This window comes from Malus sylvestris, chromosome 16, assembly GCF_916048215.2.
Source record: "Malus sylvestris chromosome 16, drMalSylv7.2, whole genome shotgun sequence".
Taxonomy (NCBI): domain Eukaryota; kingdom Viridiplantae; phylum Streptophyta; class Magnoliopsida; order Rosales; family Rosaceae; genus Malus; species Malus sylvestris.
Window position 1 is genome coordinate 18,951,624 of NC_062275.1, and position 16,557 is coordinate 18,968,180.

Genomic DNA, 16,557 nt, shown 5'->3' on the forward strand with positions numbered 1-16,557 from the left:
ATGTCCCTCTGTAGTTCTTTTCAAACCACTCCCGCCCTCCCCTGGAACTCTCAATTTTCCACCCACCACATCTCTATATGTATCTATTTGTTAAAAACCCAATTGTTGTTGTCGTATCATTTTCTCCATCTTGACTCTAACTAATCAGATAATGAGATCAAAGTTTCTAACAATACTAGCCACCTTCTCAACGACTCTAATTCCCCAAAATTTCACAGAGAGTATAGAGACGAAGAAGAAGCTGCACATTAAAGTACCTTTTTATCCTTTGTATTTAATGCAAAAATAATTTTTGAACTAAATTTGCTAACGGATTACACCACGAGGGTTTAAATCCTAGTTTTTTTTTTACCACAAGGGCTATCTTTCGATTACTTACCTTATCACCACAATGATCATTTATCCGATTAGGTCATCTCCAACCAACTCGGCCAACGGGCTTAAAATAACTCGGAATGACACGAAAACCGTCATCAACCTAGGGCTAGGCCAAAGGGCTTGTGGGCCTCACCGGGCCAAAACCCCCAAACAAGGCCAGCGGGCTAGCCATTTCCAACCAGCTAGCCCTCCAGCCCAGCCCTCAAATGTCAGAATGTCAAGATTGACTTTGTGGCAAGTGCAAGAATACCAAGCTTTCTTTGTTATTGTGGAAAGTGACATTCAAAATATGTCTGAAAACCTTATTTTAATATGATAGTTTAATTTAATCAACCATATTAATTCAATTAACATAATAAATTATTGAGGGGGTTAGGCCATCTCTAACCGAAGGGTCCAAAGTGCTAGAGGGCCAGAGATCGAAAATAGCCCGAAAACCGTTTCCAACCGAGGACTAGGTCAAAGGGCTCGTGGGCCCCAGGAGACAAAAAAGGGCCAACCAGCTGGCCATCTTCAGCCAGCCTGCTAGCTAGCCCACTTTTTTTTTTTTTTTTGTTCTATTCCATTTGCCCATCCCACTTTAGGGTTTAGGGTTTGGGATTTTTTTTTGTCCCAGCCCACCCCCTTTTTTTTTATGCCCAACCCATATATATTTTTTTTTTTTTGGACTTTATTTTTTTAATTTCTAATTTTTTTTCCTACACCATTTCTCACATGTTTTTCACCATTCCATACTATCTTACCTCATTTTATTTCAATTCTTCACATTCCATACTATAGCACTTTGGCCCTCGGTTGGATATGGTAAGAAATATAGCACTGCATTGTTCATTAAAATATTAATTTATTGGAGGGCCAGAGGGTTAAAAGGAGCCCTCTAGCCAGCCTTCTGTTGGAGATGACCTTATGTTTGGCTTATGGCCCTTTGGCCCCCTCAGTTGGAAATGAGTTTTTTGTCAAAAGGCTATGTTTGGCCTATGACCCTTTGGCCCCATCAGTTGGAGATGATATCAAATATGGTCTAACACTGTTCATTAAAATATAATTTCTTTCAGGGCTATGGGCCTAAACATGGCTTTTTATGCCATCTCCAATCGAAGGATCCAAAGGGCCAGAGGGCCGAAAATAGGTCGAAAATCATCTCCAACCGAGGGCTAGGCCAGAGGGCTCTGAAATCTGGGAGGGCCCCACGGAATCGGAGAGGGCTGGCTACATGCAGCCAGCCAACCAGCCTAGGTCTGGCCATTTTTTTTAATGTTTTGTTATTTCTGTCAGTTATAGCCGACATAAATAATATATACTATATTATTAGTGTCGGTTATAACCGACACTAATAGCAATGTTAATATAATAGCAATTTGAACAGTGTCGGTTAAAACCGACACTAATTTGAATTCCAATGGCTAGCCAGTCACTAGCCGTTGTATTCAAATTTTTTTTTTTATGAATTTAAACCTTTTTTTTCTATAACTTCCTATAACTTTTTTTCTATAACTTATATTTTACAAATTTTGGTTCATATTTTTTTTCGTATAACTTCTATTTTACAAAATTTGTTTCATATTTCTTTTAAATTCCATTTTTTTCCTATAACTTCTATTTCACATAATTTGTTTCATATTTTTTTTAAATTCTATTTTTTTTCCTATAACTTCTATTTCACAAAATTTGTTTTGTATTTTTTTTTAAATTCTATTTTTTTCCTATAACTTCCTAATCCATTATACAACATTAAATTAAATTAAGTAACATGAAACAACATTAAACAATATGAAACAACATTAAATAATATTAACCAAGTTGGGGTCGAAGTAGTTGTTCATCAGATTGGCATGCGTCATCGCTCTGTTTCATGGTTTGTAAGAGCGACCAGCAATAGAGCCACCCCATTGAGGTTGTTCCTCAGTTGGCTGACACACCATGGCCGCAACCATGGCTACTGCTCTGTTTTGTTTGTTGCCCCTTACTTGAACTTCTTCATCAGACTACTCATCTTCTCGTCTCATTTGCGCCCATTTTGATTCTCTTTTGGAATTGGATGAGGACCCCTAGTTGGAATCTGAAGAGGATCCAAAGTTGGAATTCATTGCAAACTTGAATTCAAAGAGATTGAATTCAAAGTTGTGTGAATTATATCCCAATATCCACCCTATTTATAGCAAAAAAAATATTCAAATCCAACGGCTAGCTGACGTCACTTAGCCGTTGGATTTGAATTTAAGTTGTAGTTTTTAAATAATAAATTATGTTTGGCCCTATGGCCCTTAGGCCCTCAGTTGGAGATGGTTTTTTGTGACAGGGCTAAAACGAGCCATTTGGCCCTATGGCCCTTAGGCCCTCAGTTGGAGATGGTTTTTTATGACAGGGCTAAAACGAGCCATTTGGCCCTCTGGCCCTCGGTTAGAGACGGAGGCAAATATGGCTCTGTACTGTTCATTAAAATATTAATATCTTGGAGGATCTTAGAGGGCCAGAGGGCTAAAACGAGCCCTCTGGCCAGCTATCAGTTAGAGATGGCCTTAGCCCTCCTTCGGTTGGAGATGGCCTTATACAAGTAAGGTAAATGCAACTTTTCACAAACTAGAGGAGGATGTCACATAATTGAATAAATTAGGGCTATATGACTACTTTTAATCCTTGATATTTGGGGTGATTTTCAAAATGCTCTATGGAATTTTAATTTTCTCATTTTACACTATGAAGTATTAAAATTACATTTATACTTTTGGTCAAATTTATTGTTTGATCATTCATTACATTGATGATATGATGAGTGTGAGATTATACATAGCTAACATGTAAGCTACATTTGCAGTACATTGACAAAAAAACACTCATCAATTTTTATTTTTTTTAGAAAAAAGAGAACCAGTTGGTGGCTTTGCCACGGTAGTCCACCCTTTCAGGGATTGAAAAGACTCACATGGGCATTTCACCATCCTCTGGCCATTATTGTGTGATTCACCAGCGTCAGGAATCAAATTTAGGATGTGTCGTGTGGAATACGGGCCTCAAATTCGTCTCCAACCATTGGACCACCTCTTGGTGGTTAAAAAACTCATCAATTTAATCAAGGATTAAATATTCAAATAGATGTAATTTGATACAATTTCAAAACTTCAGGGTTTAATGTGATAAAATTACAACCTTGTGGTTCATTTTGAAAACCACCTCAAATCTAAAGGTGTAAAATATAAATCGCCCGACAAATTAAGAAGAGTCTATTTAGCATCCTATTTAAAAATATTCATCATTTCTGAAAACATTTCTTAAGAACATCTCTTGATGACAATTTTCTTTAACACTAAAAATCTTGTTTGGAATGAGATTCAAAATTGTATTTAAATTTTAAAACTCTAAAAGCTCACTTTTGGTGTTTTTAGAAAATATATTATTTCTCAAGTCAATCTTGAGTTTAGTCTTTGAAAAAAAATCCTATCAAACAAGTTTTTAAGGCCTCAAACTTAAAAAGTGTTTTTGAACATAGAAAGTTGAGTTCAAGTAAAGTGTCAAACAGACCATAAGAAATTTGATTTAAATCAGTAATCCCTACTGTCTTCCCAATATAATTGTTCTATATATATTTTAAATTTTGTCAACAACACTCGTAGGTACTATGGTGCTAATTTGTGTATTCAACACAAGTGACTTTCAATTTTTTTTTTTTTTTTTTTTTTTTTTTTTGGACTGCAACAAAAATGACTTTGAATGTTTTTAAATTACAATATTCTATATATCGACCAAAATTACATTATTCCTCGTTTTGCTCTACAAGAATATAAGCTCATCCAAATCATGCACAGAGATAGACACAATCTTGGCGGTAAGCTTTGTTCACACGTAGCGTTTGAAAACAAATCAATTAACTTTCAGCCTGCGTAACACACCAGAAAAAGCCAATTATGTAACAACCAATTACAATCCATTAAATGCATGGTAGCACTAAAAATACACCTCTTTTCCCAACCAAGATTCATCACAAAGCAAACATTTCACAAAGAGAGTAAAAAAGTCTGGATAAATTCAAAGGTAATCTGCTAGGATGTCATCTGAATGTGAAGGAAAGGATTCATGGCTGGAGCTCGTCGGTGCCAAGGGGAAAGATGCGAAGGCTATAATCGAGAGTGAGAACCGTTTAGTCCATGTTGTGATCCTGAAAGAAGGATCATTTGTTACTATGGATTATTGATGTGATAGGGTTCGGGTTTGGGTCGATAAACTTGGCATTGTTACTGAGATCCCTCAAAGTGGTTAATTCATCCATGCGATGTTATGTGAACATATGTATGTAATAAGGAGTTGTATCAATCTCCATGCATCAATTGTGTTGAATTATAAATAATTTTTCTGCTTTCTATATCTATGTTATATATGAAGCTAAATATATAATAAGAATGGTTTGATAAAGTTGTCAGTTCGTTATTTTCTTCTTCTCTGTACTTTCGTTCTGTTCCATCCTCAAAGCAAGTGGCTACATGGCTTGCTAAGCTCCAATGTTGAGCACTTCCATTGTGGTGAGATTGGGGCATTCTGCATTGTGAGTGTATGAAATAGGTTTTGTACTTGTAGTTAGTTAATTCGGGATTGCAGAAGCAAAGGGTTTGTAGTTGTAGTTAATTAATTAAAAAAATGTCTTAATTGTTTTGCAATGCCTCATGAAACTCAATTTTAAACTTCTTTCCTTATACCCTAAAACTCAATTTGTGTCACTTTGTCACCTGAATCTCAATTTTTTTACTTTTTTATTTTCTGTCAATTTTTGTACAAAAAAACCGTTCTCTGACCTGGCACGGATGGGCCCCCGGGCCCCCACAAAGTACTCTTATTACATGAACTTTTATAAGCCCACAATATGCCAATCATATTTGATAATTAGATATTGAATTCACCATCTAATTGAATTGAACTTCAAATCTTTCATTGACAAATAAAGAGAAATAGCACTACATCGCAGTGCTAGCGACAATGTCATTTCATAAAGTTAAATGTATTGGGGTGGGGTGTTAGTAAATTAACATGAAATTAACAAAATTGAAGCTTCTAATATTTTAAAATGAAACTTTTAATTGTAAATTAACAAAATTGACCATATTGGCTAACAGAGGGAGACACAAGGACCAAATTGACCAAATTGAAAATACGAGGACTAAATTGATCAAGCCGGTAAAACACATGACCCATATATTATAAGGAAATTAGCCATAACAGAAAGAATTTAGAGTTTGGTTGCTGAAGAAAGAAAGATACGAAAGACATGAACGATGGGGGGTAGGAGGATGAAAATGTCTGAAGTACTCATGTATAAATATAGTATTGAGATAACATAAATATTGTTGATACGATATCCATATGATATTGATAGTGTATATTTATTGATACGATGTCAATATGATATCTATATTATCTTAATATAGGCATAATTGTTGAAATATTTTGAATACACCGTCTATAATTAAGTTCACGTAATATTGTTTATAATAACTACAAGTCAATAGGGGATTATTATGTCGTCGATATATATGTCGTGATATTTCTAGGGGGCAGGAAATGGTTGAACGATTCAAAATTTCAAAGTAGCAGCTTGAAACACAAAACTTTGTTGTTGAATGGCATGAAACCAAAACCAAAGTAGTGTCTCAAAGTAGTGACTTGTTACAAGTGAGGCACAAACCAAAACCAAAACCATTTAAAACCAAACTGAACCAAAACCAAATGTTTTGGTTTTCATTTCTGTTTTTGCCCCAAAACCTTACCCAATCGAAGTAAATTGGGTTCCACCCTTAAATATTTCCCTGAAATTCTTCTTCCATCCTTTGTCTTCTCGTCTTCGTCTCCATAGATTTCTTAAGCACTTCCTAACTTTTACTGCCATCCATGATTACCAATATTGAACATCCCTAACCTAACAATCCAATCCCAGGTTAGTATTGTATAATTAAAAGAGGAGAATGTGAGATTTAAATAGTGAATCTAGCACAAATCAAGATAAATAAAATTATTTTTTTACACAAACTTGCCCCCATCCATCTGTTCAACCAAGTAAACCACCCAAACTCAACAACCCAATTCCTGAAAAAGCACACAAAAAAATCCAACCAAAGCAATAAGCTTGAAACCCAACGATGTATATGAGAGACTCAGTTGCAACGATGAAGGAAGATGAAAATAGCCTGTAACAAACTGTCTCCGTGCCTCTACCAAGAACTTGAACTTGAAGGAAGAGAGAGGAGAGAGATCTGGAGTGTTTCAAGTGAGATATATAAGGGGTATTTCAGTCTTTTCAATATCTAAATTTTCCTATTTCAGCAACGAGCCTTAAGGCCATCTCCAACCGAAGGGTCTAGAGGGCAAAAAATAGTCCGAAAACCATCTCCAACCGAGGGCTAGGCCAGAGGGCTCATGGGCCCCACGGAATCTAAAAGAGCTGGCCACATGTAGCCAGCCAACCAGCCTGGGTTGGCCAGAAATTCTAGCAATCTTGTCGGTTATAACCGACAAGAATATACTTAATATGAATTTATTCATGTCGGTTATATCCGACAGGAATGCTTAAGGCTAGCCGACGCCAGTTACTGTTGGATTCAAAATTTTTTTTTTTTATTCTTAAAAATTCTAATTTTTTTCCTATAAATACCTAAACCATTCATTCACCATTCCTCACAAAATGTTCACCATTCCTACACCATTTCAATTCTCATATTTTCTTTCCTCTTTCAAAAATATATCCTTCAATTTTTTTCAATAATTTTCAAATGGCCTCATCTGCAATGAAAGGTAGGGCTTGGACCCAAAAAGAAAATGAAGCTCTTTGCAAGGCTTATAGATGGGTGTCGGAAGATAGTGAGGGAATTGTCAAACATATGACGGTATTTAGACTCGTGTGTCCAAAAAATACTTAGAGTTCTATGAAGGCACCACTCCACTGAATATCGGCGCTAATTACTACGATGAAGTAAGTGTTTTCACAATTTATTTTAAATATTTAATTATATTACATTTAATTTCATAAATTAATTTCCTTTAATTTTTTTAATTATATTTTCTAGGTACGCCAAGCGGAGGAATTGTTTATGGAGAGCAGCTCAAAACCCTTTCAATTTCATAGTTGTTGGGAAATTTGTAAAGGGTGGGTGTTATTTGAAGATCCACCTCAACATAGAGCTCCTACGCCGGTGTTCGGAACTACATCCTCAGCTACAGATATGGATGAAGATGGATCTCCTACCATTCAACAAACAAGGGTAGAAAATCCGTCTTCGGGTGAAGGTTCCATACCTAGGGCTATGAGACGAAACAAGGCACGAAGGTTGAAGGAAAAGGGTAAGGCAAATGATGATTACGCCGCTCAACATGAAGTGGCGACTTCATTGCGAGTAATGGCGGAGCAAAATGCCCTTGAGGCAAAAGAAATGAAGTGTAGGCATGAAGAACGGGCCAAACAAATACAAGAAGAGATGGATGATAAGAATATGGAAAGGAATACTTCGAATTACACTCCAGGAGTAAGGCCTATTTTGATAGGAAAAAAAATTATGACTCGCCGCAGTTGTTTACCTCTGACTATACTCCTACAATGGCGGATGATGAAGATGATGTTGATTATGGATATTAAATTTAAGTTGTTGTAGTTTTTAAATTTAATTTGTAGTTTTTAAATTTAATTTGACATTTTTAATTTAAGTTGTAGTTTTTAAATTTAAGTTGTTGTAGTTTTTAAATTTAAATAATAAATTATGTTTGGCCCTATGGCCCTCGGTTAAAGATTGAGGCAAATATGGTCATGTACTGTTCATTAAAATATTAATATCTTGGAGGGCCAGAGGGTTAAAACAAGCACTCCGGCTATCCCTCAGTTGGAGATGGCCTAAGACTTCCTGTATCTGCACAGCCCGGGTCTGTTTCCTTCTATTGTAGCTAAAATGAGTACTTTCATCTAGTTTAAAAAATTTGAGCTATGGATTTGGTCAAGTTTTCCTATTTTTCAACTTTAATTCAATTTCTTGATTTATGCATCTTTTCTCAAATTTTCAATTTAAATATATAAATATAAAATTTTAACCACTTTTATAGAAAATGGTTAAAAAAAAACTTATATGTCATCATATACCATAGGTTGATAAAATAAATTTTACCTATAATAAAGGTACGAAAATAAATGAAATTAATCCACCTATCATCCATGAACTTCAAAGCAAGTTCATCTTCCATACATTAATAAATCCATGCAAATATATATGCTGATATATAATGCCTACAACATAGATCAGTTAACACAGTTAATTATGATGGACGTAGAAGAAAAAAATGAGATACGAATTAGGAGCCAAAAAAAAAAAGGAGAGACAATATTCGATTCATGTATTTTATCTTAAAATTGAGTAAAAGTTAAACCTATAAATAAAGGATAATATGTATCCCAATTTAATAGAAAGATAATAAGAAAAATCGTATGTCGATAATCAATGAATGAACCCAACCCAACAAACTAGACTAAATTCAATAATAGCTCATAAAAAAAAAAACTTATATTAAATTTACTATTAGCCAAAATCCCTATATTTTATGTCCAAATGTTGTCAACTATACCTATCATCAAAAGACGTGTATCAAAATCCGTGTGTTTTAAGAAATGCGTGCTAGGAAAACAAAGAGCCAAAGTCCTTCTCTCCCTCGTGAGAGTTTTTCTCTCCCCGTGAGAGTTTTTCCTCCATTGTGAGTGGTTTTCCTCTAAGCTATTACCCCTCACCTACCTGGTAATACTTTAATTTGAGTCCTTTGTTTTGAATCTCCTATTTGGTGGCTAGATCCTCAGTGTTTATGGATAGATCTACAATGACGGGTTTTAAATGAGAAGTAATGGGGATTTATTCCTCCATCTAACTAGAATGAGGGTTAGGTGGCATTAGGACCAACCAAACACAGGTATGGAATTTATTGTAACAAAAATGGCATTTATTATTAAGGAAGACAAAATAGAGTGTGTGCGGGGCTTCTGGTTAGATATTTGGTTATGGTGCTGTTTCCTAGGAGTGTATAAAACTGTTCTCATCGTTTTAGAGTGTATGGTGTCCGGACTCTGGTATATCTTTAAAGGTTTTGGCTTACTCTTTCCTGTCAGGGTAGTTTGTGGCATATGGATTAGGCAGAGGTGGAAGAGCTGGTAGTTTGACTAAAAGATACCTTGAATTTGTCGAATATGGAATAAGGGGTGAAGTTGGTGGGTGCAGTGCTTAACAGTCAGCCTCTGAACAAGTAGAGGGTCAGAAATATAAGAAGTGATTGGAATGACTATGGGGAGGTTAAAATCAATTGGTCCAAGGGAACACCTTCATTATTATTGTTAAAGATGAAGACACTACAGACCATATTATCGATCTAGTGCCTTGGGGTGATGAATAAGAATTTTTCTGTCAAGAGGTGGCCCTGTGAGTTAGTGTTGGAGGATATCAAACTAGAGCTGATACCGTTTTGGGTACAAATTAATGGTCTCCCTCTAAACCTGTGTACGAAATCTAGTGCAAGGAAACTGTCAAAAGAGGTCGGGGCATTCTTAGAGATTGAGAGTCTAGACCGTGCCACAGGCTTTTTGAAGGTAAAGGTGAAGGTGGATACTTCGAAGCCTATTATGGCAGGCTGCTGGATGCCTCGGGCGGGGGACATTGACTCCTAGATAGAATTCAGATATGAATGCCTTCAGGAGTTTTGTTATAAATGTGGACGAATCGGGCATGTCAATACCTAGTGCTCAAGTCCATAGTTACGAAGTAACGGGGCAGGGTTTGGAGACTAGATGTGTGCAAAGCGACCTCGCGATGCCCTAGAAAGTGTTCGAGGAAGCTTGATAAATCCGGGGGAATGTTGATACGCAGGGGCAGTGAAGGACCGAGGGCCGGGATAGATGAATGTTCAGGGAGAAAGAAACACCACGGCGCGTGGGATAAGAGCGTCGGGAAGAGGCGAGCCTAAAATTAAAAGGGATGCTAGCAAAAGGGCACACAATACAAGGATCTTTGAGACTGATAATTCCATAGTGGGAAACTATGGTGTTAGACAACAGAGATGGGTTTTAAAGTTTCACTAAGAGGTCTTATCCCAAGTAGGTCCTAACAATTTATGATGGCAGGGGAAAGACATGTGGTAAGTCGAACACTACAAAGGAGGTCATAATCAGAGAGATTGAGAAGGTAGACCCAGTGACTGAGAGTAGGCCGTTCACAAACAATGGGCCTGAGATGAAGAATGAGGGGATGAAAGAGGCTTAGGAGGTGCTTCAAAATGGGGTGGGCTCGGGGCCTTCCCTACCTACAGTCTCGGCCCAGTTGGCAGTAGAATGCCCAGCCATATAGGAATCTAGTGGTGGAGATGTTAGCGGTGGTGCAATTAAGGCCCATATTTTTTCAAATCCAAACACCCAACTGGTGAGAAGTTCGTTTGTGGGGCTGGGTCTAAAGAGAAATTATGATAAAGGAAGGGAACAAGGGGTAGGTCAGTGCCCGGGGAAGATGAAAAAGATTGAAAGTGGCTCAAAGGTTCGGGGCAAAAAAAAAAGAGTAGGTTTCATGGCATGCCTCTAAGGGAACAATGGTCCGCGATTGAGAAGGCTATTATGGCGGATGAGGTTTTACAAGATGTCTCGATTAGAGAGGAAGATAATATTTGGGATTACTTGGACGGGCCATCAAGATTTGAAATGGAGGAACTCAGGGCTCGAAGAGGTGAAAAAAAAAACCCCAGGGTGGTGACGGCTGGCCCAATACAGCCTCAAAATCACCATGAGTTATATCCTGTGGAACTGTCGTGGGCTTGGGTCGGACATGGCAGTCTCATGGGCTAATAAGGAAACACAGACCTTTTGTGGTATTTCTTCTGAAACAAAAATGAAATGCCATATATTAGATGGAATTAGAAGGAGACTAAGTTTCAACAGGGGTTTTAATGTTCCTCTGGTAGGTGTGGCGGGGGGGGGGGGGGTTGAGCTTATGGTAGCACGAGTCAACCAAGATGCAGATTCTTTTTGCAAAAAAAAATATTATTCATTCAGCAATTCGATGTACGGAAGGCGGGGAGTGGATCCATGCATCCTGGATTTACAAGACTCCTTATAAAGCCGAGAAAAGAGATTTCTGGTGCTGGCTGTATTTCGTATTAACCCCATTAGAGAGCCTTTGGTTCTGTAGGGGTGACTTGAATGAAACCTTATAGGATTTTGACAAACAAGATGGGTGCGACCCAGTTTCCTCTATGAGTTTATGTCTAATATGGAGCTTATTGATCTTGGTTTTAGTGGCCCAAAGTTTACCTAGAAGGGGAATAGAAGTAGCGGTGTGGTGCAAGAAAGGTTGGACAAAGGGCTAGTGAATGGTAGCTGGTAGGTCCGATGGCCGGAGACATCGGTTAGTCATGGTAATGTGAGGGGGTCAGACCATTGCCTAACCATTTTCAATTTAGAGGCATTTTGGGCCAAGGATGAGGGATGTAGGGAGGTGGTGGAGTAGAGTTGGATTGGCGGAAGGAGGGTGGTAGGGTTGAGAGGTAGTTGCGACATCAGAACTCATGCAAGGAGAATCTCAAGCGGTGGAGTAAGAGTAAATTTAGGAGCACAAGGGAGGAAATTATCTCTTTGTCAACTCGGCTGGGATATCTCCAAGATCAGTGAAAGGTTAATGAGGTAAAGATTAGGGCCACTGTTGCCAACATTGAAAAGTTAGAAGAACGAGATGAATTATTCTGGAGACAATGGTCCCGCGTTAAATGGCTAAAGGAAGGAGATACAAACTCTCGTTTCCCCCATTAGACCACAATTCAAAGAAGGTGCTTAAATAGAATTGCAAAGCTACTGAACGATAGGGGTGAGTGGCAGGAGAACAGTGAAGGAATTAAGCAAGAGATAAACAACCACTTCACTAACTTCTATACATCGGGGGTAGGCAGGATTGGGGTCAGGTTCTTGACCGTATTCATCCATCGGTGTTAGAGGATATGAATGAAATGATGTGTGAGTCATTTACTTTGACGGAGATAAAGGAGGCAGTGTTCCGAATGGGCGATTTTAAGGCACTCGGCCCAAATGGTTTCCAGGGTGTCTTTTTTCATACCTTTTGGGATATTATTGGGGAAGAAGTGAATGGGTTGGTAGATGATTTTGCCACAAGAAGTGAGATCCTGCGGAAGTTAAAGTCCATCCATATTGTTCTCATACCTAAGGTTGTGAACCTATCCTCGGTGAACCAATTTAGGAAAATAAGCTTATGTAATTACACTTACAAAATATTTTCCAAATTGTTGGCAAATAGATTGAAACAATGGTTACTTGGAATCATATCCCCGACCGTGAATGCGTTTGTGGAGGGCAGGCAAATCCAAGATAACACTTTAGTGGCTCATGAGGTGTTCCACTTTCTCAAGCTTAGGAAAGTGAAAACAAAATTTGAGCTTGCTATGAAGATTGATATGAATAAGGCATATGATAGGATTGAATGGGATTTCTTGGAGGAGGTTATGATTCAGATGAGATTCAGTGGGAGGTTGATAAGGATGGTAATGGGATGTGTTTCTACTATGGTTTTTTCGGTCCTAGTGAATTGACAACCGAGGGGGGAGTTCAAACTGTTGCGGGGGCTCCAGCAGAGAGATCCCTTATCTCTATACATGTTCCACATCGTTACGAAAATGCTCTCGAGGCTTATCAATGGTGCAGTGGATGGGTGTTTCATTGAAGGGATCAGGTTGAGCACGAACAGCCCATGTATTTTCCATCTATTGTTTGCAAATGATACGCTTATATTCTTCCAGGCAACACGGTTAAATTGCCAGAACATAACTCACCTTCTAAAGGCTTATTGTACTGCCTCGAAGCAGGAGGTTAGCATGCAGAAATCATCTGTTTCCTTCGGTGCTAATACCTCGGGGGAATTACGGAATGAGTTGGTGAACATCCTAGGTATGCTGCAGGTCCAGGACCCGAGGAAGTATTTGGGAATCCCAACAGTGTGGGGAGGTCTGAAGAATGAGGCTCTAGCTTTTGTAAAAGATAAGGTTTTGGCGAAGATTCAAGGGTGGAAGCAGGGGTTCTTATCTCAAGCCGATAGGGAAGTGTTGATAAAGGCGATGGTTCAGGCTATTCCTGCCTACCCAATGAACATTTTCTGTTTCCCGGATAATATTTGTAATGATATTGATGCGACAATAGCCAAATTCTAGTGGGGTCAAAAAGAGGGGGAACGAAAGATACATTAGGTGAATCGTGAAAATTTGGGTCTACTAAAACAAGAGGGCGGCATGGGATTCTGAAACCTTAAGAAGTTTAACTTAGCACTTTTGGCCAAGCAATGTTTGCTGCTTCTCCATTCCCCGGACTCCCTTTGGGCCCGGGTTATCAAGCTGCGCTATTTCCCGAATTGCTCATTTTTTAGGCTCGAAAAGGGGGCCGGTCCTCCTAGGCTTAGGCCAGCCTGTTGGCGGGTCGGGACATTATCTCCAAATATGCGTTCTGGCAGATTTTGAATGGTGTGAGTACAAAAGTATCGGTCAATTGGTGGCTTCTATCTTTGCGGTTGAGACACCCATCCCCGGCTCAAGGGGTGGTGGTAAACCCTGACAAGATGGTCTCAGAGTTTTTTTATCAATCTTTTAGGTCCTGACAGCTGGCTGTTATTTAGAGGGAAGTCTTAGCAGCAGATCACCAGGCAATCTTTGATACGCCAATTGGTGGGGCAGACCGAAGGAACATATTAGTTTGGCCAGCGAATAGTAGGGGACGTTACACCGTCTGGATACCACTAGATCCATGCTGCAAACCACCGAGCCAGCAACCTTCGCTTGTCCACCTCTTTGCCAGTTGACTCATGGGTTTGGAAAAGTATATGGAACTTATGGGTCCCTCCAAAAGTAAAGAACTTCATGTGGCATGCGTTAAGGGGGGCGACGACTATGAAACGAGACCTATTTAGACGGTGTTGTGCGCCCTCACTCGTGTGCCTTCTCTGTGGTGAGCACGAGGAGACTATCGAGCATGCACTGATTCTATGTCCGTGGGTGGATCAGGAGTGGTTTGGTGGCCCGTTGGGTTTAAGGGTGGAGAAGCGAAGGGTTACATCATTTCACTCTTGGCTGGGCTCAATTTGTCGGAGCCTTCCTGGCGGTGGAAAGGTAAGAAGAGAAACTATGTCATACATGGCCATCACTTGCTGGGAAATTTGGAAGGCCAGGTGCAAGGGTGTCTTCCAATCTCTCATCCCTTCCCCAGCCCGTACCATTATTACAATTGAGTTCAATCAATCCATCTTCCTAGAGGCGGATCAAGTGAATAGAGCTCAACGGGACTCTAACGGGGCTAACATATATGGGTGGCAACCTCCCCCTCCGGGGATCATAAAGGTAAATGTGGACGCTAGCAGGAAGAAGGTAGATGGCTTCTGCCATATTGGGGAGGTGATTCTGGACTTTGATTCCCAGTGCTTGGCAGTTAGGAGGCGGCGGATCAGAGCCATAACTGTCCAATTGGGGGAAGTGTTGGGAGTGCTAGAAGGTTGCTGCATGGCAAGACAGATGGGGTTCTCCCACATTGTGATTGAGTCGGACTCTAAAGGGATCATTGAATCGCTGAATGGATGTATTGAGCAAGGGGCTTGGGAATTGTTCCCTGTTCTTGGTAAGATACGGAGCGAATGTGGGTCCTTTGTTTCTTATGACTGGTCTTGGGTGCTAAGATCAGCTAACAAAGCGGCGGATTATGTGGCGTCATATACTGGGGCGAATATGTGCGACTTTGTCTAGGTTCGTAGACCCCCATCTTCATTTGTTCATATCCTAAACAAAGATGGTCTCCCTTGCCCTCCGTCCAATTTGTAGTGTATGTTTTGTATGTATAAGGGTTACATGTTGTTTCCATGTCGTGTTCTTGCCCTTCTAGTGCTGTTTCTTTTCTAATGTTGTTAACCCGTGTGGCTTTCTATATCCCTGTTTGGCTTCGGCCCTGGTTAATGATATTCTCTAGTTCTTCAAATAAAAATAAATTAAAAAAAAAAGGGGACGTGTATCTTACAAACCACTATATACTGATAAGCGGCAATAAACTTGACTTTGTTGTTAATGACAAACTTCACATTAAGTCGTCTGTTTTTTTTTTTTTTTTACCAAATACTATTCTTTATTTCAAACCCAAACTTTATTCTTCATCTTGCTTCTACATGTCGAGGCCACTGATTGTGAACCATAAAAAGATGATAAAGCGAATCTTGGATCTGGATAATTAAGGTGTACCAACACTGCATCAAATAATTTTGCACAATGCCAATATTTGCACGTATACGAAGCAAAGCAAAGCTTCTGAACTACTAACATCCAAATATACAGTCAATAATGCACTACTATAAAATATGCACCTCTCTCTTCCTCTTCCTCAAGCCAATACATCACAAACAATATATCTTACAACAGAGATAAGATGAGCACTCAAACGAAAAGCGACCGAGGATGGCATCTGATCCATGTGAGGGTACTGAAGGTACGTATGGAACAAGTTTAAGTTATACAGGTGTGTGCGAATGCATGTAATTAGTACAATATATTTCAGTCTAATTACTTAATTCATATTCAATTAATGTAGGTAAGTATGTATGGCCTGAGCTGTTAGTAGCCGAGGGTATGGTTGCGGAGGCAACAATTAAGAGGGAGAATTCCACTGTCAACATTGAAATCGTGGTAGAAGGAACCATTTTACCAGCAGATTTCCGATGTGTAGCTGATAGGGTTCGAGTTTGGTTCGATACAGATGGCTTTGTTACCAGGGTACTTGTAATTGGTTAATTATATCCAAATTATATATTGGGCTCTCTTGTAATCTTCTGTTTGTACTTTCTATAATGCAAAAAAGGAGTTGTAGTATTCTCCATGCATTGTATTGAAACCAGTCATTTATTTTTCTTCGGTTTACGATCCTATATGAAGCTCAGTATGTAGGATTGAAATAGTCTTGGTTCTCTCTTTTGTTTTTCTCTCTGTTCAACTACATCAAAGTATAAATTAAGAACATATATTCGGAGGATCACGTCATCCTTACATGCACACACCCTACCACACTGCCATCGAGTCCTCAAACCTTGTCGGGTCTTTCAAGTCAAAAGAAAAATAATACCACACACCAATTATTACATTTGAAGGTTTCTCAAATCAACCCGT

At 39.0% G+C, this 16,557-nt stretch overlaps 1 protein-coding gene across 1 annotated transcript; it reads left to right on the forward strand.

Annotated features, from left to right (window-relative positions):
* Positions 1 to 15,754: 15,754 nt before the first annotated feature.
* Positions 15,755 to 16,348, forward strand: LOC126609067 (glu S.griseus protease inhibitor-like). Its single transcript, XM_050277088.1, has 2 exons — positions 15,755 to 15,883; positions 15,986 to 16,348. The coding sequence occupies exons 1-2, from the start codon at positions 15,853 to 15,855 to the stop codon at positions 16,183 to 16,185; spliced, it is 231 nt and encodes a 76-aa protein (XP_050133045.1). The 5' UTR covers positions 15,755 to 15,852; the 3' UTR covers positions 16,186 to 16,348.
* Positions 16,349 to 16,557: the final 209 nt, after the last annotated feature.